The sequence below is a fragment of the Psittacula echo genome (assembly GCF_963264785.1).
Source record: "Psittacula echo genome assembly, chromosome: 16".
Lineage (NCBI taxonomy): Eukaryota > Metazoa > Chordata > Aves > Psittaciformes > Psittacidae > Psittacula > Psittacula echo.
Genome location: NC_137752.1, coordinates 894,556 through 922,552, shown reverse-complemented (window position 1 = coordinate 922,552; position 27,997 = coordinate 894,556). Strand labels below are relative to the sequence as shown.

The window sequence follows — 27,997 nt, the reverse complement described above, 5'->3', positions numbered from 1 at the left end:
AGGGTTGTTTTAAAGGCCCAAATAGTCCCAACTGTGAACAAAGGAAACCATTATGCAGAGTCGGATTCGAAAGATCGTATGCATAATCCCAGAAGGGAAAGAAAAACCCCAAACTGATACTGGAGCAGCTCTGCAAGACTACATTAAACTCAAAGAATCAAATCATCTTTGTTCCTGTGAGCATAAATCTTTTTCTCTTACATTAATCAATCATTTGGGTATCTAACAAAGCAGTGGTGGCAGCAGCAAAGAGCCAGCACAGAGCCGGCCTCCCCTGCACAGAACAGCATCAAACCACGCAAAAAATCTCTGCTGGAAATGCCATGTGAAAGTTAAAGGCACAAAGCACAGAAAACAGGCAGCGTTTGGGATGGGGGGAACCCCAGCCCCATGCAAAAGCAGCAAGTAGCCCATTCACTGTAAGGAATTGAGGGTTTCAGATCATCACCCGAAAGGTGAGGACAGCCGCTGCTGTGTGCCAGGAGCACACAGAACAGAGCACCCACGGGTGGGTCGTGCCCTTTCCAAGGAGCTGCTGACCCCCATTCCCACAGATCCTGGTTAAAAGCAGTGAACAAGATCCAGAGCAGGGAAAGGGCAGTAGAAGGGGCCCAGAAGGGCAGGTCTGAGGGTGCAAAGGGGGCACAGGGTCCCTTTCCCTGCCCATGGGACGGGTGGGGTTTGCACTGGGTATCACCAGCGCTCCCCAGGAAGGGGCTGCAGCACAAATCCTTCCTTCCAGCCCCGCTCCCCGCTGCAGCAAACCATCCCATCCACTCAAGAGAAAAGCACAAAGCTTTTTAAGACGGAGCCCAAGCCAAGCTCCCAGCCCATGGCAGCGCTCACTGCGACTGTTCAGTGTCCAAGCAGGTTTTATGGGCCCGTCCTGACAGCAGGGTCAGAAGAACGAGGTGAATCACCAGCTTCAGCCATGTCCTTGCCCCTGCTCACAGGCCCAGGGATGCCTCACATACCACCCTGCCCACTCCTCCCATCCCAGCCAGCCAGGGCCCAGGGGAGCTTTCCAATCCCCCACCCGTCAGGATCAAGTATTTCTGGGTCACTGTGACATTTCTGGAAGGTTTTCCAGCACGAGTTTCATTGGTGCCTTGCCCTTTAAACAACTGAGGGCGAGCGGAGCCTGAAACTTGTGAGCTGTTAAAGCTACAAACTCACACACTCAGCAGATCTGCAGAAGGAAACTGTGACGGAGCATGACTCCATCTTTGGAATGATTAACTGAGAGGTCTTAAAGAGAGCTCGGGTTTAGGAGCAGTTTCTGGAAGCCGGCCACAAAGAGATGCGAGTTATGAGCAAATGAACAGGCTCCCTCCCCTCCTGCCTCCCAGCCCAGGTCTCTGCATCCTTTACTCAGAAAAGCATCCTTCAAAATCCTTGCAAGGTCCCCGATTGCCTCAGCCCTGTGGGAGCACAGAGATGGATGAGCAAGAGGTGGAAACGGCACCCAAGGAATCAGCCTGAGCAGCATCACTTTGGGTCCTGTCACTCCACTGTGACCCTGCTGCACAGTCAGGGCAACACAATGAGACACAGGTTTCACTGCAGGCTAACAGCAGCTTCAAGCAAAGTGGCATTTACTGTTCCTACAAGTGATCGTTATTTTCTGCCTGGGCCTTACAGGACACTGCCTTCCTCGCTTCCCAGCATGGGACTTGCACCTAAGCCAGCAACAAAGGGCTCCTGCAGCTCTCCTGCAGGTGCATTTCAAGGTGGAAAAGGGAAGTTCAACCTTTTGGCTTTGCTCTAAGGAGTGCACTCATTTCCAGACGATGTGGCACTTGGACAGCATTTGCATTTTCAGAGTGCTTTGTAATGATGAACATTTAAAGCTCAGCAAGATTTAATTAGGGTCTGATCTTGCAGCACATCAAAGTTTTGTAACCAATTTTAATGGGGCAGAAGACACAACTCTCCCAAGGGAGGTAGAAGCTGACACGGTCACCTCACAGACAGGAAGAAACCACACATGAAGACCCGACAGAAAAGCCTCTCGGAGCAAATATGAGCATCCTCCTGCAGCTGCAGCCATCTGCAGGGCACTGCCAGGGCCACCATTTGCTCCAGCCTGCTGCTCATGGGCTCTGCAACACATCAGACTGCACCTTTCTTCCTCTTTTCGGTACCCAAAGCTGCTTCACACTGAACCAAGAACAAGGGCATCATCCTTTGATGAAACCAGGGAGACCTGGCTCAAGGCAGGGCGGTGCAAAGGATCACGTTCCCTCTCAGCATCTTCTGCCATCTAACCCAAGGTAGTCTGGAAAGAGTATATATATAGAAACAGCCTCTCTCCAGCCTTCCCATAGCCATGCCCATCCCTTCCGCTGTTGTTGTGCTGGAAGTGGATCTCCCAGCCAGGAGCTTCATTAAGCACATTAACACAAGCACCTGCATAATTACAGTCATTCCCACCGGGGTAAACGGCGGAGCTCCAGCCGGGCTGGTGAATGAGCAGCGCTGCGCTGGCTCCTCACCGCAAAGGGAGCGGAACCAGAGGGTTTGCTGCACCCGGCACCCGGGCAGCCCCGGAGCACTCACTGCGGAGCTGAAGACCCATTTTCAGGCGCTGTACGGTTTAGGGGTCTGTAAAGTTAACGGGACCGAGCATAAGTCATTTGGAGTATTTCATTGGTTACTTTAATAGAGCCCAACACCATCATTTCCAGCACTGCCACGTACTTTAACAGAGGGAAAGAAATACAAAACTAATTCTCTTAGATGCTTTCATCAATGAACTCTTGCATTTGCTCTTTATCTATATCCTGTTTTCCTCAAATACGTGGCCAGAAGGCGAATTCCAAGTTACGATCCGCTTGACTTCATGGAAGTGTTTCTGAAGCTCACTTTCCTGTTTTCTTACCCTCCCTTTGCAAGGTTTACAGCCCACGTCTGCACCAACATGGGTGCTGCTTCCACAGCCAGAGCAGGAGGAGGAAGATGCAGAATTAACCACCCACAGCCATGAGTTTCATCAGTTCTCAGCAAAACTACAGACCAGCCAAGGAGCCTGATGCCTCAAGCAGGGAGAAACACCGCCTGGGTTACTAGCTCCTAATGATTTTCTCAGTTCTAATCCATATGTATTCGGCAGATCTCACGCCCGATGAGGTGTTTAAATGGATTTCTTTGTTAGCATCACCCAGCAATTAACATTATTTCACTTCAGGCCAGCTGAGGGTTTTTTTACGCATCAGCTATAATAATATATAATCTGCTGATGTTCAACCATGCAGAAGAGGCAGCTCATCCAAATACAACAACTCCAGCTCCCATTCCCGTCCGATTCCCAGTCCCATTACAAATAAAACACGAGTTCCTGGTGTATTTCCCTAATACCTACGTTAAGAAATGGCACATTGTGAGGGCTTGCATTAAAACACACGATTCCACCCCCATCCCCTGGTCCAAGCAGCACCAAACGGTGGCGGTGGGTTTAGTGCCATTAACGGAGCACATCAAGTGGCATTAGGGTAACATCCAGAAACTGCAGCTCAGCCTTGACAGACCTTTGTGATCTCTGACCGCCGGTCATTAGCGGAGAAACCCAGCTCATTACCCCGGAGCAGCCGCTCCATTACACGCAGCTATCAGGAGCCAAAGAGGTGCAAATTACCCAGCTCCAGCCCCTCCTCCTGCACCGCCCCACCTGGATGGGAGACAAATCCTCCATCAGGAGCCTCCTCTCACCACTGCTTCAGGAACCGATGTGAAAGAGATGATGGGTTTTGCTCATCACGTACCAATATTCCTGTAAGACGATGCCTTTCATCTGTTCAAAACCCACAGCAGCCATCATTGGTGTTTTGCAGCAGTGACCAAGTCACGCAGGGACAAGAACTCGCTTCACAAACTGTGGGTTCACGCCTACATCCCCCCCTTCACATACTCCCTATTAAACGGTTTACAATGTGATTTGTACATTCGCTGTTCTTGGAAATATCAGCTGCACCCAATAACCGAGATGTCATTTCACGCCTTCCATTTGACGTGGAGAATTCAAACCCAAAGCTAACATCTTATTGAAATCTGCTACTATAAAAGCTAACAAGAAATATCCAAGGTATCCATCCAAAAAGCTTTCCCAGGACTCGAGCGAACACTGGCCCAGACAAATATTTACATAATTATTCACATGGGTTTGTTTTAAATAAAGAGCCTTTTATTATTATTACTTTGGCATCAACCATCTAATTAGAAGCCAATGACAGTTATAAAAAATCACTGCGAGCTCTCTCAGCAGCACTGACAAGGAGAAGTACTTGAGTGATGGGCAGCACCGGAGCTGTCGCTGCTGCCTGGGGCAATCAGGAGAGGGGACCGTCAGAAAAGGGTCCCGGGGGGAATGGAGGAGGGATGGCTTCTGCCCCCGGCTGTGTGCTGGGAAAACGGAACACTGATGAGCAAAGGGTGAATAAACAGAATGTGGCTAAATGTAATCCACTTCAAGATGAAGATAAACGCACATCAAGGTATTTATGGGGGCCTGTACTGAGAATAAATACGTGCACAATCCAGTTTTAAGGTGAGGTTTCAAGTATACTGCTGAAAGGGAAGAATAAGAAAACACTTCTAGCAGTAGGAAACAACCAAGAGGCTTGTTCAGAGCCACCTTTGAGTGCTCATCACTGGTGCTTGGTCAAACAAGCCTCTGTGCAGGATGGTCCTGTGGAGCCTGATGGAAAGGTGACCCTGTGCATCTGCAGGGAGCACCTCAATTGCTGTGAGCCCATTTAACTCAAGCAAGAAAGCCATTAGTGCTCCCTCCTAGTGAAAAGGCAGACTAGAAATACCAGGTAACCTCCCACAAAGCACCAAAAAAAGACACATGAAAACACATTTTTTTTAACAATTCCACCTAATGCATGGAAGCAACTGAAGATTTCCTTCTGCACTATTCAGCTAAGGTGGTCACCAGTGCTGCGTTTCTGGGTTGGGAAGAAAAGAGCTTTGTATTTCAGTAGCTCTATCTCTAGGACATCTTTTCTCAGGCAGTAAGCAGAAAACCCTCTAATCTGGGAAAGGGTAATTCCAGGCTCAAGCTTATTCTCACTTGTCTGGAATTGGCTCATGGCACAACCTCTAAATCTGCTTGGAGGTTTAGAAGCTCAATCCCAGCTTTGATCAGTCAGGCCTGCAATATTTGCAGACTGCTGGAATGATGCTTTTTATACCCTAATACATACAAACTGCAAGTGCCTTCAGGAAACTGTGCTTCTGCATCTTAACTGCAAGCAACCGAGATGACATTGAAAGAGCAGCTTGGCAACTGCATGAGCTGCTTGGCACTGCCATGGGGTGAGCACTATGGCAGGCAATGGATGGGCTGACCCTGGCAGCAGTGGGGTGCTGAGCCCCTCAAAGCACCACTCCCTGCTTCCAACAGGGCCAGTCCTCACTTCCAGGCTGGAAAAGTGAATAAAACACCAAACAAGCAGGGCGACATAAAGGGTGGCACGTGCACGCTCTTGGCAAAGGGAGCCAGTGGGGTTAACGTCTGTCTCTCACACCAGTGCAGAGCAGCTCAGCTCTCACCATTTGCTCATTCAGCAGCAGTTCCCACTGCTTCGTATTCTCTGCCTTTCCAGTCATGGAGAGGGAAGCTCAGCAAGACATTGGCCCCCTTCAGTGCAGGTTTCCACCTTCCAGGTTGCCAGTGAACTTCAGATCCTAGTTCACACAGTGCCTTAAACCCAAGCACATGGATTTGGGGGAATTAGCAGTATAAAGGAGGACACATGGGGACCCAGCGTGTAAAGAGTGATGGTTCATCCAAATTGTTCTGATTTTCCAGGGCAGAAACTGGACAACTCTACAGCGATGCTCCATTTAAAGCCAGGGAAGTGCAGAACAGCAACACCCTGATACACTGGCCACTAAAAGCTAGGCTTTTTGCTAAGACTGAAGAACCAGGTTTCCATCAAACAACTGAATTCTCTAAAGGGAAACAAACTCCAGCTTTGTAAAGAAAACTGCTGAGCAGAGTTGAGGCTTTCCACAGAGCCTGGCACAGCCACACGCTCCCCACTCTTCCAGGCCCTGCTCTCACTGAGGAATAGTATATTACTTTGCTTTCAAACAATCCCAATGTGTTAAGTGGTAATTTACTCACAGTAAGGTGATGAGGCTGGCAGTATCTGTCCCTAAGAGGTGGGTAATCAAAACAAACTTGTATAAGAACACAGCACAAGCAGCATTCATTTACATGATGTTGAGCAAGGCAATCACAGCACAGACACCCAAGTGAGATCTAACATCAACCTCAGGCAGAGCCACTGCCCCAAGCTCCAGGGGTGAGACCCAGCTCTTGCACTAAGATGGGCAGCCTCTGGAAGCCATTTGGCTTCAAAAGTCCAACCAGCATCACTGAACTAACCATAGACTGGTTTTGATGTGTACTTGACTGCAGCACAAGCAGAGCCCACATCGTTCTCACCCTTCCAAAGGGTACAAACTGCAGCAGGTAAAAGAGCAGAGGAGCACAGAAATCAATACCCTGACATATTAACCACTTCTAATCGGTTCTGTCTGTAGCATCAGACATTTACCTTGACATCAACCCCTCTTTTTTTGTTTTAAAGGCTCACAACATTTCTTGTTAAATTTATGTTCTTCTGTTATCATAAGCAGCATAATACAAGGGGCCTTGAGCAAGGTCAGAGGTGTCAGTGAGAGATGAAGTACATCTGCAGCTCTGAACATTGAACTGTACCAACTTGACCAGCCAATACACTTCCCTGAATCACCTGCACTGGACATTAAATGTTAATTAAACTTGCTTTATAAGCCTGAAACTGGAAGCTCCTCTGCTGCTGCTATTCAGTCCCAAATGCATCATAACCTCCTCCCCAAGCACACGTACAAGAACCTGCCTCAACTACCAAGACAATCAGCAGACCTTCCATAATAATGCATCAGTCATCCTGTTCTTTTCTTGGAGAGACTGTGCAGCATCTCAAGGGGGTTTTGCTACTTCAGAAGGCACCATGGTTAAAGGGCACACAACACTGATCTCTGCCAAACACATCTTTGCACCCAAACAATACATCCAGAGTGGCTGCCCCATACCTGGCAGTGTTCAAGGTAAGGCTGGACAGGGCTTGGAGCACCCTGCTCTAGTGGAAGGTGTCCCTACCTGTGGCAGGGGGTTAGAACTGGATGAGCTTTAAGGTCCCTTCAACTCAAACCAGTCTGGGATTCTACAAAATAAAAGGATCACACAGGCAAAGGCACCAGAAAGAAAGAGCCCTTTACAATGTGAAAGGATGAACAAGGATGCTCTGGAAGTGCAGCTGGCTCCAAGACACATTCAGAAGCGTTGGCAGCCTGCACCACATCCACACCACATGGCAGTCCCCATTGTGATACCAGCACAGCCAGCTGAGGAGCTGCAGGCAGAGGGAGGAACAGGCAGTAACTGTGGCAGGGGATGAATGTGGACCCGCAGAGATGTTTGCTGTGGGGACCACAGAAGAAATTGGGGCTGCAGGATGCTGTGCCAGGGCGGTCACTAGAAACAGCAGGAATTGCTCTCCCAGGTAAGCCTGTGCCTGTACAAAGAGTGGAGTTTTGATCAGCAGCAGCAAAGAGATTTGGGTTAATGAGATATTGATGAGGTGGGAAAACAGCTCCGATGTACATCACCAGGATACCACAGAGCAGATCCTCCTGTGGTGTAAGTCAGCACCGCTGTGCTGGAATCCTGACAGGAGGGGACCGCTCACTGCAGGGAGAGATTCTTCTACGCATGGAGAAACAAGTCTCAGCACATGAGGAGTTACCAGGTCCTTTGTTCAGATGTGATCCCTGAAAAGCAGCCAGCCAGGATGAATGAGGATGCCACTAAGAATATTTCAAATTCAATTACGAGAGCAGTATTAAAATACCCACAGAGCAAGTGTTTGAGGGAGTCACAAATAGCTGCCAGCTTCAGGCAAAAGCAGATGGAAAGATAATCTCAGCTCCAAGCGTGCAGCCTCATCCCAGGGGAGCCTCCCAACACACAAGTAGGAAACATTTGGGAAAGTCTGGAGTCTTGCAATTAAAGTTCCTTCCAACTTAATCCAAGGAGAGAAGACTGGTGTGAGCCAGCGCAGCTGGGCATGCGCAGGTAAAAAAGGGAGCTGGAAAACTTTCCCTAAACATACCCCCTGGGTAACGCAAAGGGTCAAAGGGAAGAAAGCAGCTACAAACAGGGTGAAGTCCAATTAAAGGATCAAAACATAAGTGACAGCTACAGAAAGGCAGGAGCTATTTGCATACAGAGCAAAGGGTCACTGGCACATGTTCTCAAACACCCCGAAGGCAGGGAGGGGAGAGACCCTTTGTGCAGGGATGGGCTCATGGGAACAGGATTCCCGGGTTGCTCAGGGGCGTTACTGTACTTAGCACAAAGGGGAGAAACAACAGAGGGCAAGAGGAGATGGGGCTGCTTCTTTTTCTGGGTCTGGTAGACAAGGGAGGGCTCGCAGTATTGGGAGAGACACTGGGAAATGTGGCCATTGAGGAAGAGGAAGCATCAGGCCCAGGTAACAGCCTGAGAGGTGCAGGGACCATGGGGTTAAAATGGGGATTCCCAAGCTGGGCATGGTTAGAAACTCTCTGATAACAGCTATTTCCCAGGTAAATGGCAATCTGGCCACCTGCTTAAATAACTGCTGCAAGGTGTCCTCTAACAAGGGTGCTCAAGAAAGGCAAAGCATGATTAGAAGGAATTATCTAGAAAAGCCCCTTCAAGAACGTGCTCTTTTTACATGAAGCAAGATGCAGGGTGGGATTTAAACACACTTTAAACCCCAGGCACAGTTATTGTTCCTGTGAAGCCTCAGCTCTGCATGAAGTACACTAGAGCTCCACAGTTCCCAGAGCCACGATGCCCAGACCCTGCAGCGAAACATTAACCGAGATCTGCACTTTCTGTTACTGCTTCCGTTCACCAGGACTGTCCTGAGACTCAGCAACCCCATTCCCAAAAGCTGCTAAGCTCAAATTCAATCCTTCAGTGCCCTGATTCAGGCACTCAAATCCCATGTTCATCCCTGGAGCTTTGCCAGTGTCTGAGCAAAGCAACCGCTCTCCAGCCCTGCCCAGCTTCCACCACTGCTATCCCCAAAGAGCCTGAGAACTGAAGACATTGTGCAAACAAAACCCCAGCAGCATCCTGTTGCAGATGGAGTAGAAGGGCAAAAGATTAAGGGTAGGTATAAAGCTCACTGGAGCGCAGCAATGGGAGATACCTGAACAAGCCCCTGGATACCTGCACTGCAAACACAAGCAGGCAACACCAAGACCCTTCCCAGGGTCTGCTGCACTTGTGCCATGCACAGCAGAGAAGAAATCCAAGACAAAGTCAGTCTTTCACTCACCATTTCAAGCCAGTCTTCCCCCAGGAGACATCCCTCCCTCCCTCCCTCCCTCCCAAGACCAAACCCAGCTTCCCCCATCCAGCTGTGAACCCAGATCTTTACAGTGCTTGGAGCCATAGTTTAGTGGTTGTGTGACAGCTCCTCAAGGCTGCTCCTGCCATGGAGCCTGCAGCTTCTCCCCACTGCTGGTGAAACAGAGACAAGACTCACTCCCTCACCTCAGTCTGCGAGTAATTCATTTCATTGAGTTTGACATTTGAAGTAAATGAAGGAGCATGCTCCCACCATCTGGAAAGTGCACACTGACACTTCCAATCATCTGTGCATCCACTCATGAGTGTAAGTAATGCTTGGTATTTTTACATATGGAGAGAAGGTAAACGACACATCAAGGCATCAATCCATGCAGACACATCCAGCAGCCCAGCACCACTCATCATATAGATGAGCACGAGGCATGCTGAGTAGTGGCAGCAGCCAAGCAAGGTTAAGAAAATCTCTGGGAGTCTGGAGACAAGGCAAATGCCAAGAAGAGTTATCAGGATATTTTGAGAAGATTGATTTATGCATGGAGCATGCTTGATATTCATCACTAAAATAAGACATGAAGTACTTTGTACAAGGGCACACACAATAGCTTCAAAGTAATCTGGGTGTATTTTACATGCCCTCATTTATTACTCCAAGGGAAGAGAGACTTCTCCCTAGCTACAGGACAACAGATCTTGTCCTTACAAAAGTGCAGAGGTCACTTACAGTACATCCCTCTTCCCTTCGTTAACATGCTGAGATCTCTTTTCCAGAGCAAGAAGGGAGGAGACATTCCCTTTGACATTAAGGCAGACATCCCAGAAAGACTGCATACAAGTCTCAAACCCATGAGAGTTTGGGAAGGACTCTGCCCTTTTCTGGTGCCACCCAGGCTCCGCCAGCCCATTCCTGTCAAAATCCATCAGGACGTGCATGCAGAGAAGTTCCAGTTGCAAAGTCCATTGATACATGAGTGGATAATGGAACACAATTATTTCATACAAAACATCACAAGTCAAATTCACCACTGCACCAACTCAAAGCAGCTGTAAACCCAGTTTAAGTGTTGCTGAGGCTGGTGGCATGAAAGAGGAGTTTAACCAGGACCAATCAGCCTAGAGGAGGAAGCGCCACTAAAGCTGGAGCTGCAGTACACAGACTGCATCCTTCTTGTCCCAGCTTTGCCATTGGGCTCAACTCCTGTTCCTGCAGACATCCAGACTCATCACACTTCAGCCCTCAGCACAAAGGAAAAGGGTTTCTGCTTTTCACACCCACCCTTGGTGGAACATCAGTTTCTCCAGTGCCAACTGCCTCTGCTCTAACATCTGCCTCATAGAGCATCTCCTGCCCCACATCCATCCATCCATCCATCCATCCGTCCATCCATCCATCCGTCCATCTGCTTGCTCTGGGAAGCTTCCTGCATGACAAAACATTTCTGAGTGTGGTAGCACCGAGGATGCTCTCAGGCCGGTCAGCCCCACATGTCCCTTCCTCCCAGCCTGCCCATCCATCACCAGCAGATTTCCAGGGGCACAGTGAGGACCGTGGCTTGTCTGGAGCAGGTTGTTTCACCCCCTGAGCTCTCCGATGATTATTTCTCACTAGGCTTTACCTCCTAGAAGAAGAATTTTCCACATGCCTTGCTGCATCCTGCACTGACTGACACTGCACAGGCACGACATCCCGCCTGCAGTCACACTCTCTCCGCTGTCATTCATTGCTCACTAAAATGAAAAGTGTTGAAACGGATCTGATCCCCAGATACATTTCTTAGAGCACCTCTGTAGCATGAGAGAACCCACTTTAGTTTCATAGAAGCTCCCCCTCATCTCCCAGGTCTATTTTCAGCCTTTGCATTGACTAAAATGTCCCATAAGATACCCAGAGGCTGGGCATTTTGCCACCATCAGAAGAAAAATAATCAACTTGAGCCCAGCTGTCACAACAGGGGCAGGTAAATGGGGCCCCACATCCCACCCGGGCTCCTTAGAGGCCACATGAGCTAAAGCAAAGATGCAGCAGATTTCACCCCCCCAAAAGCAGATGTTTCAGCTTCACCCATGAAAAGCTCAGCCCCAGGCTCCAGAGTGGGCAGCCCAGCTCAGGCAGCAGAGACTCAGCTATTTCCAGGCTGCAGGAATCCTGCTCCTTTTAGCAGCACTACTGCTTGTTATTTGGGATGAGTGTCCCCAGGGCAGGGAGGGCCCCGGCTTGTCTGGCCAAGGCTTTGGAGCAGGGAGCTGCAGGGAGGGCAGCCCGCGGGGTCACTCAGTGGGCAGTGTATTGGGAGCTGCTGTTCTGACTCTGAACCTTTCAGAGCATCTCTCAGTGCTTGGTGTGAAAGTTTAAGTACCTTCAAAGGAGCAGCCCAAAGTTCTTCATGGATATTTCCACACCCAAAAGAAGCTCCAGTTTTTGTTCTGGTTCATATTTCATGGGGAAAATCTTAACCAGCACAGTGTTATCCAAGCCTGTTCCCCACAGCCACAAGAAATCACAATGGACTTTCCTAGGCTGAATCCCAATTAGTCTGTAAAATGCTCTGTAAACTGCCAAGAAAACGTAGACCTATGGGCAGTGAAGGCAGCGAGTCAGAGCAGTGGTAGAACAGAGATGAATGGCTGTTCTGTGATTCAGGCCTGATGATTCTGTGCTACTTCACTGCCCAAAATCCCAAGGTCCCTGCCCTGCATCCACAGTTCCACGTGGACACAGTCCTGCAGCAGTGAAGGGCTGCAGGATGCACACTAACACAGCCTTGCCACAGGGCCCTAGGCCAAGAAAAAACTCAGTGTAAGCACCAGAGTCAGACCAACAATCCTGGCGTGGCTTTTCCTTTGGTGCCCAGGAATCCCCTAGGCAGGGACCACTCAGAGACGCTGGGTACCAAGAACCACATCCAGCATCCTCAGGTAGTGCTGTCTGCGGGGCTTCTTGGCTCTGCTTTCTCCTTGAGGAAGGAAAGGTTGGTCCTGCCCAGCCACAGCTCTGCTCCACAGTCAGACCCTGCTGTGGGAGTGTGTCTATGGCTGGAAAAGCAAGGGATGGTGGAATGCTGCAGAGGACTTATCCCTCAGCGCTGGCACTGGCAGAAGGGTTAAGTGCGCCTGCTGCCTCTTCTATACATAGTCTTGTAAGACAATAGCCTCCAGTGCATAAAGGCTCTGCTGCTTCCTGATGTAGCTCTTCAGTTAGAGAGCACTGGGAACATGGATGTTTCCAGAGCAGATATGGTCCTTATTGTTTTTCTGGTTTGCATCCTGCAGGGAACGGGGACTGAAGTTTCCAGACAAGCCAGAGCCTGTTACAAGCGCCGGGGCCTGCTTGCTCCTCCTCCAGCCCCAGCTCCTGAGGTCAGCAGGGAACGCATCCAGCAGTTGCAGAAGGACAGACTGTTTTCATTTAAGCATCTGAGAGAGGCAGTGAGGGACTCTCTCCCGACGTGCACAAGACGTGATCCCTCGCCTCTCCCCATCCCTGCAAACCCCGGCTAGAGAACATTCCGAGCAGTTTTCCTATATGAGCACTCGCCAGCGAGTGCCAAAGGCAGTGACACGGATGAAAGCCGCTTCCTCCTCGCACCCTCACGTTGCTTCTGGAGCACAGGAACAGTGAGGGGATTCTCCGTGATCTGCCCTCCCTGTTACAGAAAGCAGAACGCCCAACGGGATCAAGGGAAAAACAACATCGGCCTCATCAGGAACAGCTTCTGCAGCCGCAGGGCTCCAGGCAAACAGTCCTTATCCTTCAAGGAATCGACAGCTTTCCAATAGGAGACACTGAGCAGCGCACAGTCAGGAACAGATGCTGTGCTTGGGGAACCCCAGGGGTACGTCCCGCACAGCTCCTGCCTGCAGCAGCTTCTCCCACCCAGTCCCACACCAGTGAACACAGAGCAGCTCTGCTGCTCCCACACATCCCATGCTGCCAGAAGCTGTGTCCTGCCTGCCTGCGGCACAACTCACCCACCACCACCTCACCTGTCTGCAGAAGGCTTTAACTCCCATTAATACCAAGACTAAAGTCACTGACCCAGTGCTTTGCTGCACAAGCCAGGCACAGTCCTCCCATGCCCATGAGCTGCAGTGCTTGGTCAGCATCATGCTACTGCATCATTAGCAAATGAGTCCCAGTTCCCAGTCATTTGATATCACATGGAATTTATGTTGAATTTTCAGATCAAAGCTACACTGGCAAACTCACTTGGAAGCTGTTTATGGAAGTAATCTTTCATTAGATGGGCAAGGAAAACAGGTGGCTTGATTTTCTATTGAAGGTATATTTTGGTGGCAGAGAATAAGGCAAGATTCTGAAGCTTTAGCTGGCTTTTGGAGGAATCTGGTTTGCGCCAGAGGAGTGGCTTCAGGACAGAAAAATCCAGTGGCTAGAAATAAGAATTTAAGTATTTCTAGCTACTGTCTCTCAGGATTCAAGTTCTGGCGGCAAACACCAAAGCAGGGGGCAGACAGCATGCAGGGTTCTCTGCCCCAGCACATCACCTCCTCAAACACATCATGGGCATTTCCCTCCCAGTGAAAGGCAGTTGGCCAAAACGCTGGTAACCCCCAAGAAAGGTGTTTTAGCCATGTGGAAAAGGAAACCCACAGGTACAGGAGCCCACGACTTAGACTCTGCCTCATTAAAAGCAGCGTTAGCAACTTCTGAACTGGATTCTGTGTCCTGGTCTCTCAGCCACCACCCCTGCTTTACTGTAACTGCCCCAGCAGTACCTATTAAAGGAAAACTCTGGCCACGTCCCCATCCCACCCCCTTGGCACTACCCCACCGGAGCTCACCACTCCCCTTCCACAAGTACAACCCACGAGGCACAGCCCCGTTTCAGCGCTCTGCCAGCGCGGTTGGACCAGCTCAGGGGTCGCTGAATGAAGCTTTGGGGCAGGAAATTAAAATGCTGAATTTACAGCTGGGCACTGACTGCGGGCAGGGATGGGCAGGCTCACACACACACCCCAACACCCCGCAGGCAGCTCCTTCCCCAGGGATGGGGCAGGAACCGCACTGGGACCCCACTGACACCCCCTGCTTGAGGTGCACACGTTTTCTCACCAGCATTTCCAGAGTGACACTGTCCCATGACAGCACCTTCACAGCACTACCAACCCTTGCTCTAGGCGTTGGAGGAGAGCAGCCCGACCGAGCACGGGGAATCTCCACGTTGGTTTGGAGGAGGCTTCTGCTTCTGGGTACCACTGGCTCTATAAAGCAGTTGAGAACAGGAGTTTACCAACCCTACAAGCTCCAACTCCTTGCTTTGCAAAAGAGCAGCAATGAGCCCAGGACTTCAGAGCATCACCCTGGCTCTGTGCCCAGGTTCCACCAGTAGCTCTGCTTGGAGCCGCAGCCCCTTGGTGCTTGAGCACTTGAGCAGATCCCAGCTGAGATTCCCTCCTCTAACATCCCAAGCACAGTGGAAGGGAGCTGCTTGGCACCAGCTGAAGCACCTCGCTTGGAAGCACCTTTTTTTCCACTTATTCTGAGTAGAATGACACTTGTATTCACAGTGACTCATCTCCTTGACCTTTCCATTCACTCCTAATGCTGCAAGCTGGAAATAAGGGCATACAAACAATGCATTCATTATTCAGCTGGTGAACTGCAGCCCTCAGACCAGATCTCTCCCCTGCAGCAGACAAGAGCACACACAGCAGACGTCTCATTCCAGCACGTCCAGGACGAGCCCCCTCGAAGGCCACACAAACTTAATTCACATCCGAGGGGTGCAGCTGGAGGAGCAGCACCAAGAATCACCACGTAAAACGCTGCAGGAATACAAGAAATGCTGGGAAACTGGCAGTGTCACCTCCAGGAATTCAGCTGCAATGAATTCTTACTGAGGTATTGTCTTGGAAACAAAAAAGGAGGTGGAGGGAGGAACAGCAGAGGAAAAGAGGCCAGCGAGGCTCTCGGTGAGGATCCATGGGCTCAGCCAAAGCTCAGCTCTCTCCTCTACATCCACACTCAGAAAACAGACACTCCAGCTGATACACAAGTGAAACACTAAATCTGGCCACTCAAACTGCGCCTGACAGGGGTCCAGAGCCCTCAGTGACCTCTCCGCTCTCCTGGGGTTCCCCCCATCCACTTCTTACAGCATTTAACATCACTTAAAAGCCAAGCCAGGATGCTTGCTACTTTATATGCCCTGACAGAATTAGCATCTCCCTGGCTGCAGGGCACAGCTTGGTCCTGCAGGAATGGCACACAGGGTCATCCCAAGCTAACAGCAAGATTTAGCTGCATTTAAGCTTGGCAGATCATCCAGGCCTTCAGCAAGCTGCAGCTTCCTAAGGGGAAAAAGAGGTCCCCCAACCCTGCACCACCATCCATAAGTAGGAAAACAGGGAGTTCCTTTGGGTGACATCCAGCGCAATGGCGAGCTGTCCCCTGAGCACAGCAAGACTAAGGTTTTGCATTCACATCCTTCTCCAGTGCATCCAGAGCAGCAGGGCTGAGCTCCACAAGGAGCATAGCATCAACCATGGGAGACCTCAAGAAAGCAAATCCAGCAGGATGAAAACAGCCTGGAGCAGAGCACTCAGAACAAAATACACTGGAATGGCTTCTACATCAGCAAAACAGCTGAATGTCACCACCCCACAGCCATCACGGTGGTCTGTACTGCACACCATCACGTAATCTGGAAGAAACCTGCCCAAATTCCAAGCAACCTTCTGGATTTGAGGGTGAGGCACTGGTGTTGCTCGACAGGAAAACACCATCCCAGGGAGGAAAGGTATTTTAGTAGAAAACTCTAAGACCACAACCACAAACATAACCTGGGGCACAGGGATGGAAAGAGACTCCTGGAACACTTCAGTGCTTGGAAGCATGTCTTGGTGATGTATCAGCATTAACTTTGTGTTAAAGCAGCACCACAATGGCAGGTTCCATACAGGAAGACAGAATCAGGCCCCAGGGCATGGGAAACAGGGACTTGCCTAAAGGACTGGGAGAAAGTCCACAGCAGCGTTTAGGAACCAGCACTGATGCAGCTCATTCAACTCATTCACTCCCCAAACCACCCTTTTTCTCTCCAGTTTATTACACAGTCTTGCAGGAAAACTCCACCATTCCAGATACATGAATGCCATTTTCCCAGCTTAGAGAAGTTCCATCTCACCATTGTGAAAGCTTCCAGATGATGCTGAGAATCCTGTTGGCTTCTGGAGGCAAAAAGAGCCCAGACTCTGAGCGACCAACCTCAAAAATGCCTTTTGTGCAGCTCCTTCATTTATTTATTTTAGTTCTCAAGATTTTCCAGACACATCCACAGAGAAACCACAACATCACTTGGACACTTTACTCAGGGCTCGGCTCCATTTCAAGAGCCTCACAACTTGCCAACAGTAACCCAGTGGCTAATTATACCATGTTGCCAACTGAAGTTTTTTCCATATAACATTCGGTTTCAACCAAGTTTTTCCATTCTTTCATGTCTCACTCCTCCTGGGTTTGCTCCTTCTTCACTGGCTTTTTCTTTGTTTCACAAAGGTTTATTTTGTTTTTAAGAGGAACTGCTTGCAAACCCAGTGCCCATCCCAATAGCTGGTAACAGTAAAGCTTTTGACACAAGACAGCGTCCACCTGGGGTTTCCTTCCAACAACATCTCCTAAAACCTCTCCAGAATGGCACCGGCATCCCCCAGCACTGGGGTAAGGGCTCAGTAAAAGAGCTGAATGACAATGCCCCATCCCTGGCAGTGTTCAAGGCCAGGCTGGACACAGGGGCTTGGAGCAACCTGCTTTAGTGGAAGGTGTCCCTGCCCATGGCAGGGGTTAGAGCTGGATGGGCTTTAAGGTCCCTTCCAATACAAACCAGTCTGGGATTCTATCACCTATGCAGATAGTGCAGGGAAACCAGTGGAGAGTTCAATCTGAGCTCCACAAGAAGCATACCCCGTGTGTGCACATGCCCCTGACACTGACCTACAGTGGGACAACTGCTGCAGGTCTCAAATTTGACCCAGTTCCAGCAGGTGACTGTTTAAGGCCTCAGCATTCCCAAGATACCCTCAACAGGAGCAGTAAGAGAGCTGCAGCAGTCAGGCCTTTCTTAAACACACGAGTAGAGGTCTGCACCGGATAAAAGCATGGAAGTGGAAGTCTTCCTCCGAGGTGTGTTTTGTGGTTAATTCCTTGTTTATTTCCCAAGCAATCCCCATTCAAACAGCAGCTTCCAGTTAGCAAAACCTGGGTATAGAAGAGTTTTAATCTTGTTTTCCCCAGAACCCAAATATTTGAAACCTTTCTTTGCAAAATACTTCAATTTACAGAACAAAAGCTGCACCCTGAGGATCAGACTCCTCCTGAACAACCGAAGCAAGAGCACACGTGGGCGAGTGTGTACGTATGTGATGAGGTGCCAAATTCATACTTGCAGTGCAGCAGGGATTTCCCCTGTCTTCGGGGCTGCTGCACTTCAAAGGCAACTCACAGGGAGCACCTCCACAGGTAGCACACATACACAGACTGGTCCTTGCCTTTCTACAGCCAAGTACCAACCAGCAGGTCAGAGAGGCTCCAAATGGGAGCCTCTGGAAGCCTCTGGAGGCCACGTATCCCTTACCTGCATCATCTGCTTGGCCAAGATCCTGGTCCATCTCTGCAGCTGCAGTTTGCTGCCAGCCAACAGCCCATGGTGCTCAGCTCCCTGCTCTTCCCAGGTCCCACTGTTCTCCAGATGTATCCACAGGCAACCACACAAACACATGAATAATAAACCCATGAATCGTTATCGTGACACCTCATTTGGGCACCTTTACACACACACACACACACACAGACTATCCCCCATGGTCAGCTGGCCTGTTCCCCCTTCCCTTCATTACCCTTACAGGTTCTGCTCACGCAGCAGCATTCACAGCAGCATTGCTCCACGCAGTGTTTCCAAGTGTAGACTTTCCTGTTTGCATGGTGTGATTGACATCCATCCTCCACCTGCTTCAGGAAGAGCAGCACCATGGCTCAGCCCCAGCATCCAGCTAGCATGGGGAGAGGGAGAATACAGGGAGCAGGGCAAAGAACCAGGGCACAGCACAAAAAGTAGCTGTTAAAAGAATTACCAGTTTACTCTGTAGAAAGAAACTCCTCAGGCTGAAGAGCAGTTCCTGGAAAGCATTAAAGCACTCCCACAGATTGATTTCTGAAGTCCAGAGAAAACTCAGATTACCTAAACCCCATCTATTAACTTGTACTTCACACAAAGGCCTCTGCATTAGGGGCATACGCCACAACAGCACCTTCTGCTTCTCAGCATCTGCCGCCACGCTTTGGCTCATCTTAAAGATTCTATCTGTAACTCAGAGCAGTTGTGAGAACACACACTGAGAGTCTGTGCCCTGAACCCAGGCCGCAGAACAGACAGGGACACTTCGAGTCACCAGAGACGGACAGAGAGCATCAGGACCAGATCACATCTTCTGTGTTAGAGAAAAATCAACCAGGTGCATGCTCCCGAGGGTGACAGGACATCCATGGGCCATTCAGAGTCTGGGGCTCTGGGAGGGTGGCAAAGATTCTCATGTGGAGGTCTATGAAAAAGAGAAGCTACTTGAGAGTTAAAGCTTAGTCTGAACATCACACACAGACATGGCACTCAGCCTTTTAAAGGAATGAACCCGAAAAGTCCATCTCCAACAAAAACAGCATCTAAGAGGCAAGGACGGCACCATTTAAAGTAAGGATGCACATCCCCTTTGTCTGCAAGCAGTAGGAGTAACACCAAGACAGTCTTGTTTATCGGGTTACCCTCCAGCATTACAGAGCAGAGGCAACAATTCCAGCCGTGACAGTGCACAGCCGGTAGCAAGGGCTTGGAAGTCACAGCATCCAGTTGCAACCTGGCACTGCGTTGACTGCGTAATCTGGGTTTTACACTGGGAATCAGATCTGCCTCAATGCCAGACTCGCACAATTCGATTTCTTATGTAAAACAATATCAACACTTCTGATTGGCAAAATGTTCAACAGAACACTTCTGACTGCCCAGGTAAAGACTGTTCTCTACCTCATTCTGGGAGTGGGGAAGAGCCAATGGGAGAAGCAGCAGATGGTAACGGGACACTTGATAGTTTCCAGCATTTTTATTTCTTTTAAAGGGCATTCCATGTATCCTGATTCCACTTTCCTTCGCCACTAAAGGAAACCGCTGCTTCCAAAAATTTTCACCCAGAAACCTGATTCAATTTTATGGGGATTTGTGGAAGCAGAGGCAGATTCCAGCTTTGTCTGCGGGCTAGATTTGGGTGACATCAGCTGCTAAAATATGGGAAAATGTGAGCTGGAAGGGCAGTGTTCCGAGGCACGCAGCTCATGTCGCCTTGGACATAGCTATTTCTCTGGAAACCTTCCCTGCAGGGTGTCTTTCCCCTTTCTTTGTAGCCAACTGACGGATCTCCTATGAAAGATGACAGAGGGGATCCATCTCTCTCCAAACAGAGAAGCCAACTAAACTGAAACAGAAACAATCTGAGCTGAAATCAAACCAAAGATCACTTGGAAAGGTGAAAAAAGAGCTATAAAGAGCATTAGTCAATGCCATCAGCAGCCCCAGTCTGACTTCTCCCTCATCCAAATTATCTGATGTCCTATTAGGAGGATCATTAGGAAAACTCAAAGCCTTTCACTGCAAAAGTCACTACTTGGAGCTGCCCATTGGCCCCACAATAGCTCTTCAGCCCTGCACGGAAGCATCAGCTCCCACCAGCTCCCTGCAGCTCACAGCTGGAGCCACAGGTTTCAGCAAAGCAACCAGGTAACCGCTAAAAGGAGCAGGTCTGATGGTGAAGCTGCCTGACGGGATTTATACCAATGGGCAGAATGTGTGAGGATGTTGTGAAACCATTCAAATATCAGCACGGACAGGAGAAAAGGGAAAAAATATGCTTTGGAATGGTTGAGATAGGTGATAACGCAGTTTTCAACTAATACAAAGTGGCCTGATGAGGTGGCTGCATGAGAAGGGAGCTCCAGAGGAGCAATTATTGCTCCAGTATCCTAGTCACAAACTGCTCCAGCAGCCCCATACTTCCTCTGTACAACAAACTCTCACTGCAGCCCCAACCACCGTTAACTTCACCATCAACTTCTGATGGTTTAGTAACGTTTTATTCCTCAACCAGCAGTTTATTTTCCATCGTGAAGAGACTCTGTGAGCAAACCATTCATGAAAGCATTCCTCACACGCCCACCTTTTCTTCCTTAAGGTCATTTTAAGAACCTAGAAATTACAATAGTTCGTAATGACGCTGCTATACACAGAATCCCACACGCGTTTGTCCTGGTAACACACAAACCACCCTGCAAACACTGGGCTTCCCGGGGAAAAACACCCCGAGCCCACAGAACTCCGGCTCAGAAGCTGGATGGATCCCAGAGCTCCACTCTCAGCACTTCACTGTTTCTCGTTACCCCGCAGAGCTCCACTGGCTTAAACTTTTCTGGTTTCAAAATCCTTTTTTGCCAACAAACTGCTTCAGAGCCTGTCCCTTGAAGCACAAATTGAAGAGACCCCGGAGCACCGCTGGTTCCGAGAGTCTGCTCCAAACTCAGAACACACTGGGAACACAGAACTTTTCCAGCAGACTCACGGCTCTCCCCCTGCCCTGCCCTGGCATTTCCAGCCCACAAGGGCAGGCAGACATTTGGAAAGCAGAGCTCCACGTACTCAGAACCCAAAGCATCAGTGGAACGAAATGAAGTGGATGTCCCACTCCCGCAGGGTTAAAAAAGACATTCCAGGGTTTTTCCTGGCTGCGTGTCCAGCGCTGTTGCACATCTGGCACTTTGCAGCTTCCTCTTGCCACGCTCAACAGCCACGATTTTAGGGAGAAACCCTACAAACAGGGGCTGGGGAGGACCGGGGGGTGCCCGACTCAAGCCCCTGCGCCTGCGGTGCGAGCAGGGAACTGGAACTGCTGCTCGCTCCTGCGCTAAAAGTTTCTTCTCCCCAGGGAGAAGGCACAGGGCGAGGCGAGAGATCTCCAGCTGCCTCAATACCGATACAGCCGCCGACAGACCAAGAGCTACAGCTCCAGGAGCACATCCTGACTTCTGCTCCACAAAACCGAGCCCGGCAACAGGCGGCCCGGCTCCAAAGGCGAATAAAGTCTTGCTTTAAGTTTTCTCCCCCTTTTCCGGGCCCCTTGACAAATGGCACTCGGAGACTCGGGCGGCTGAAGGAGGATCGGGGGTTTCTTTCCCTTTTCCCACTCTTTTTCCTCTGGAATGCAGCGGGGCCAGACAAACGTTTTATCCCGCACAAAGCCCCCCCGTCCCCGACCCCGCAACGCCGCTGTGCCGGGGATGGGGGGCTCCTGGATGGTCCTTACCTGCCCGGCCGAGGGACAGGGCACCCAGCAGCACCACAGCAGCGGGCACCCACCACCTCCGTATCCAACTGCGCCGTTTCCACCGCGTGTGCGTATCCATGGTCCAGAGAAACCGGGCACCCGCTCGAGGGGGAAAACCAATAAAAATAATAATATACAGCTATTTACAAGCCCCCCCGAGAGCAGCCGCTTTATAGAGCCATGGGCGGGCCGAGGGCAGCGGGGGCTCCGCACGTCCGCTCCGGCTCCCGCCGAGGAAAACTTTGCTTCCTCTCCCCCCACCCCTTTTTTTTTTTTCCTTCTTCTCCTTCTTTTAAGCCCAAGGCCGGAGCCCGTCAATCCCGGAGCAGCGCAGCCAACCGGGAGCGGGCGCAGCGGGACGGGAGCCGCCCCCAGCCCGCCCCCGGTAAATTTGAACCGTGCGCCCCCCCCCCCCCCCCCCCCCCGACTGGGAATTCCATCGGGAATCTGCTCCCCAACAAGTGCCGGGGCTTGTGGAGCATGTAAAAGGCGAGGATTTGGGCAAAGAATGAGACTGTGGCTGCAGAAGTGGCTAGAAAGAGAGCCCAGACCTCGCTCTAGTGGTGGCATAGTCATAGTAGGTGGCACAACACTGGAGACCCTCAACAAAACCAAGATCGGGTCACCTGGAGACCAGAGATGGAAGAACCACCAAACACAACCCTCTCACTTAACTAAAACACTTTGAAGACTCTCTTGCTGGTATCCGTACTTGCTTTACCAGTGCCATTAAAGGTCTGAAAACCATTGCCAGCACACATCCAGGTGACAGTCACACTTCCTGTGACTTCAATGGTTGCAGAGATTTTTCATGGAGCAGTGATTTCACCTATAAGCCAATACCCTGGGCCACAGGAGAGCATCCCAGCCCTCCCCAGTCCTTGCACAGCAGCATCCTCACAGGCTTCCATCATCCCAATGAAAAGCAACCATTGCCATCACCCAAACTCCACATTCTGCCTACCCTGGGCTCCACTTTGCATGTCTATGCATTTAGTCAATGTGAGAACCTGGGTAGTCACTGATCGTCCTGTTTATTATATACAAGGAGGGCAAGGTATGAGTTCAGAGTCACTTGTCCTATCCCTGTCTGACTGAAAAACTGCACAAAAAGGGACTTCTGAGCTTTAGCTGTTCACTCAGGATAAGTCTGACCTTCTGGAATGAGAGTTACTTAGATGGATAATTGATGTCAAACTCACTTATCAAAACCTACAAGCACAGGAGGCCAAATTCCACCAGATCAAGGGAAAGGGGTGCTCCCAGTCCACTCAGTTTGTAGCCTAGCAAAGAAGTTTTCTAACGGGGAGGAGCTGTAGGAAATCCCCCGCTCTGCCTCTGAAACCATGGAGATGCTTTTGCCACCGGCAGCATCCCGGTGAAACAGGAAGCAGTAGAGGATGAGCCACACGCAGGAGGAGAGTCTCTGCTGAAAGAGCCTTTCACCAGGGAGGTGAGAGGCAGGTTGGCTGCAAGCCCCCGAGCCCGGAGGCAGCTCGTGCTGGCTGCTGCCACGTGCGCAGTGGGGACCGTGCCAGTGGCACCCCGGGCATAGTTCTCAGTGAAAGCCCCTCCAGGTCCTGCCTTTGATGAGTAACCTGTGACCAGACAGGTTGGGCAGGGCTTGGAGCAACCTGCTCTAGTGGAAGGTGGCCTTGCCCATGGCAGGGAGGTGGAACTGGATGAGCTTTAAGTTCTTATCCAACCCAAACCAGTCTGGGATTCCATGACTAGAGGCTGGTGAGACAAATTAAGCAATGCTCCATCTCCAGGAGCCTGGGGCAAGCTCTTCCAGTGCAAGTAACACCCGTGCATGCCTGCAAACACCATTGCAGAGCTCCACTGGATGCAGCCCAGCAGTGACAACATCCATCACCATCACACCTCCCTCCTGCTTGGGAATATCCCACTATACACAGCAAAAGCTCCTTCCACAGGATCACAGCTGCCTCTGGAATGCATCAGAGAACCTATTCCATAGGTGAGACACACTGCATGGCAGGGATTCTTTCTCCCCCCCTCCATTTGTATGGACCATGAAGCATCTGGATATGGATCATCATGAGGCATATGGATATGAAACTAGGACAGGTAAAAGCACCACAGACCCTGAGGACTGCAAATAACCCTCCTCTTCCCAGTAACCCTTATTATGATGACAAAGTGATAACTTGATCCACAGTATTGATGTGGATGCCCGATCACCCCTGAGAGGCACTGACAGAGGTGGGCTCTGATTTCAGCCTCAGTTACACAAACACCAGGACCCTTGGTCTTCTCACCCCAGCCTGGCATTTCAGACCGTACAAGCAGCTCATTGTTTTGGAATGAAACCCTGGTTTGTCTTCTCCAGCTCCAAGTGAAAATCCCACCAACACCTGAACACTGTCACCAAGGCGCTGACATTCCCCACCCTTCCAGAGGCACACAGCTATAGGAAGGGGGATACCTAAAGCATCAACACACTGCAGACGAGGAAAGAGAAGCAGCTCAGAGCAGTTTACTCGCACACCACTCATTTTTCAAGGGCTCTTAACTCCAGGATCAAGCCAGAGCACCCAGACCTGGACCCACATCAGATGCAAAGCACCTTTTGCTTTGCACCAGCTGAGAACCCAGCCCGGGGAGCTTTTCCTGAGCACTAGGTCTGAGTTCCCAGTTGCTCTCCAGGTGATTTAGAAGCTTGCACAGACCTGTTTGCCCCTCCTTAACAATAGCAGAGAAATACGGAAATGGGCCTGTAATGGTAAACTGGAAAATTCCAGCATCCACATGCCCGGTTCATAGAGCCAACCCTTGGGTTAGAGTGGCCCAGATCATCCGGTGGTGTGAGCTCCAAGTGGGTTTACACGAGCTCTTGGTTGACGCCAACTCCGAGCCCTTCCAGCAGCCAGGCAGGGTAACGTGAATAGCCAAAGGAATACATTGCAGTGGAGGCAGATGGCCAAATATCTTTAAGGAACAGCAGTTCATAGAAGTATTTTCATGACTAAATGCATCTTGAGCCCAGCTGGCTGTTTATGGGATGGAGGAGACATTTGTGAGCTTTCAAAGGAGCTTACGATACATAGGTAGGGTTTGGGTTTTTTTAATAATTTATATGCTATGAAACCAGACATGAGCATTGAGCCAAAATACCCCAAAGGGTGGTTGTAGTTAGTTATTCTGTAGTTATTCTGTAGTTATTCTGTAGTTATTCTGTAGTTATTCTGTAGTTATTCTGTAGTTATTCTGTAGTTATTCTGTAGTTATTCTGTAGTTATTCTGTAGTTATTCTGTAGTTATTCTGTAGTTATTCTGTAGTTTAACAGTAAGTGTGGGGATAATCAAAGAACAGCCCTAGGAGTTGCTGATAACAGGTTACACCCTATGGCCAGCTGATGGGAACAGATTCAACATTAGACTTAGAACTACCTGAACTGTTGCATAAATAATCAGGAAAGACAAAACTGCTCTCAGGAACTGTTTCAGATGCTGTTTATGAAGAGCACACATATCCAAAAAGACAATTTTCCTCTGCATTCATCAATTATCATCTGCCTTCACTCTTTGCAAACATATAAACCCCTTTACATCCCTACCCAGAACTCAAGTTGTGTGAATGGTCTCATGCTGAGGTCACAATCCTGCCCTGTGACCTCACAGCCGTTGCCATGGAAATGGGCACTTTCCAATTCGCTTAAGAGAAAAAGAGAATTTAGAGTTGAGACACCTTGGATTGAGAGGCCTGAAAGATAAATCTCTATTTCCCACTGAGGAAGCACAGAGCTGGTATCCCAAAGCTGGCAGCTGCCTCAAGTCCCAGTGCTTCATACTCTGTGTGGTCTTTAATGTGATGATATTTACTGCATCACCCAGGGCCATTCAGACATGCTGAAGAGCTGCAGCATGGCAGCAGCTTCCCCAGTGCCCTAAAAACCTTTCTGAAAGCATTGTTCTGAACAGAGGCCGTCACAAATCTGCAGTTATAGAACATGGTGATGGGCAGCACATCAACACTGATGGCTTGCAGCATTCCAGCATCACACAAGAGCAGACTTACGTTCTAGTTAGACTGCAGGCTGCTGGGGACCTGTGAAGAGATTCAACAGGTATCTCCTGAACATGGAACATGCACAACACCACAAAGAGTTAAAGTTCTTTCTCCCAGAGACACAAGTCACAACACAGAAGTAGAAATACCCCCTCCTGCAGTTCAGCACCTGCTTTGGCTCTTTACACAACAGCCCTGGTGCTGCACAGCTGGGAGCCGGACAGCCACATCCCAGCTGCTCTGCTGGAAACTCAGATCTGAGTTTTGCCATGAGGTGGCACCAGGACAAGCCCATGGTGGGAAGAGCGGCCGGCACAAGGTGGGGCTTGTTTTTTTGTGTGTTTGAATGTTTCACAGTCAAAGAGGTTTGTTTAGTAAAGGAAATAGCAGCATAAAGAGAACGGACTTTCCACTCCTCCTCTTTTTCCAGTGTTGTTGCCTTCTCTTCACTTCATGTTAATGACTCCAAGCCTTGTAAGTGTTTGAACCATGCGATCTATTAAATGCAAAAGGAGAAATTGCACCATGGTGCCTATTGAGAAGGATGAACTCAGTTCACCTTCTTCCCTTTTCATTTGGTTCCTCTCCATGCCCAGTGCCAGCCTGGAAGATTGGTAGGAGCTGCCATTCCCTCTTCACATCCCTGTGTTTTTATTTCCTCATGCCCTATGATCTGCGGTCAATGGCCCAGGCTAAACCCTATATAATCTGTCTAGACTTCAGGGAGATAATCCATGGTGCTGCAGAAAGCTTTGTGTTAAACCACGAGGCTGCACGTTAGCAAGGACCTGTGACTTACCCTGTGATCTTCACAGGGCCAAGAATGAAGAAGCTCCTGAGTGCCTTGGACTAAACCCTCACTGACCCCAGTGGAGGTTTGGTTGAATACAGACCACAGAGCTCATTTTGTAGCTCCAGTTCCTCATAATCATGCCTGAAGATTAAAGGTGAGCCCAAACCACAAAGCTTATGCACAGGTCCAAACTCACCCAGTGACATCTGGCTTTAGGAGTTGAGCTTGGGTGCCCATTAGGAACACTTTCATCTGGACCACTGTGGTGGTCATTTCCAAGCCTATCCCCAAGGAAGGCTCTTCCATTTTGCCCAGGGATGAATGAGGATAGGCAGGAGTCAAATGAACAGATGACAATTTGCTTCTCACACACCTCCACTTTTTGTTAATGTTAACAGTGCTACCTGTGCATACGTGAGGGTACAGCATCAAACAGGCAGAGTTCAGGGTATGTGCGGTATTACTGGATGGAAGCCAAATAGCACAAAATTCCAACTGAGATGTCAGGAAAAACAATCCTTACACGGAGATCTCCTCAGCCATGGAAGACCTGCTCATGTTCTCAAAGGAACTAGTGAAAATCTTATTGCCTGAGTCATATCAAATCAATCTGGACAAACCTATAGACTGTTGGGAGCAATCCTGCCCTGGTGTGACTGTGGGTTGAGTGACCACAGAGATCTTTTCCACTGATGGCTTCCACTAATCCTGAAAATATTTGGGTGAATTCCACAAGGAATTGTGGTCACAGCACAGAGAAGCCTCAGGGCTCCTACTCCCACCACTGAGCAAGGAGGTTAAAGCCTTCTCCTGCCTTTGCTGGCCTGTACAAGACATCCCAGCAGACCTCCTGCCTGCTTTGCCTGCTGATCAAGATGCACGATGGTCCCTTTCAGGCCAAGGAGCATTATTTACTCAGTCTTACGCACACAAGCTGGCAATAAAATCACAGGTGGGTTTTCATCCCTGTAAGCAGTAACAACCCCCAAACGTGCATGTTCTATGTATGTCCAGACACACCTCAAATGAGCATCATTTATGAATTATTCTGCTCAGGCCTAACAGTTGATAAAAGCACCCCAGATACTGATTGCATCAGCTGATGGTCCCTTCATCTTCTGGCCCTTTCATCCTCTAATCCTGTCTCAAAAACAAGAATAGAGCAACCTAAAGCCTCAGCAGGTTATTTTACCAAGCATATTTTCCCTTCTTCAATAGTTCTGTCTATTAACCACGTACACCATTTCCAGGCAGCTATTTCCATTTATAATTTTGTTGCATTAACTGTACCAAAAATGGCACATTCCGTAGATTCCCCTTTGATTTCCCAAGATTACAGGTTCATTCCACCAAGGGCTTCTGCAGTGACAAACCCTTCATT

At 49.7% G+C, this 27,997-nt stretch overlaps 1 protein-coding gene across 2 annotated transcripts in view; it reads right to left on the bottom strand.

Annotated features, from left to right (window-relative positions):
- Positions 1-21,869, bottom strand: part of COL5A1 (collagen type V alpha 1 chain) — a gene marked incomplete at its 5' end in the record, with an annotated part of 131,377 nt that extends 109,508 nt beyond the window's left edge. For both annotated transcript variants that reach the window (XM_080630674.1, XM_080630675.1), the window contains one exon: positions 21,770-21,869. In XM_080630674.1, coding sequence (XP_080486800.1) covers positions 21,770-21,869 — 100 coding nt within the window. The remainder of the gene's footprint in view (positions 1-21,769) is intronic.
- Positions 21,870-27,997: the final 6,128 nt, after the last annotated feature.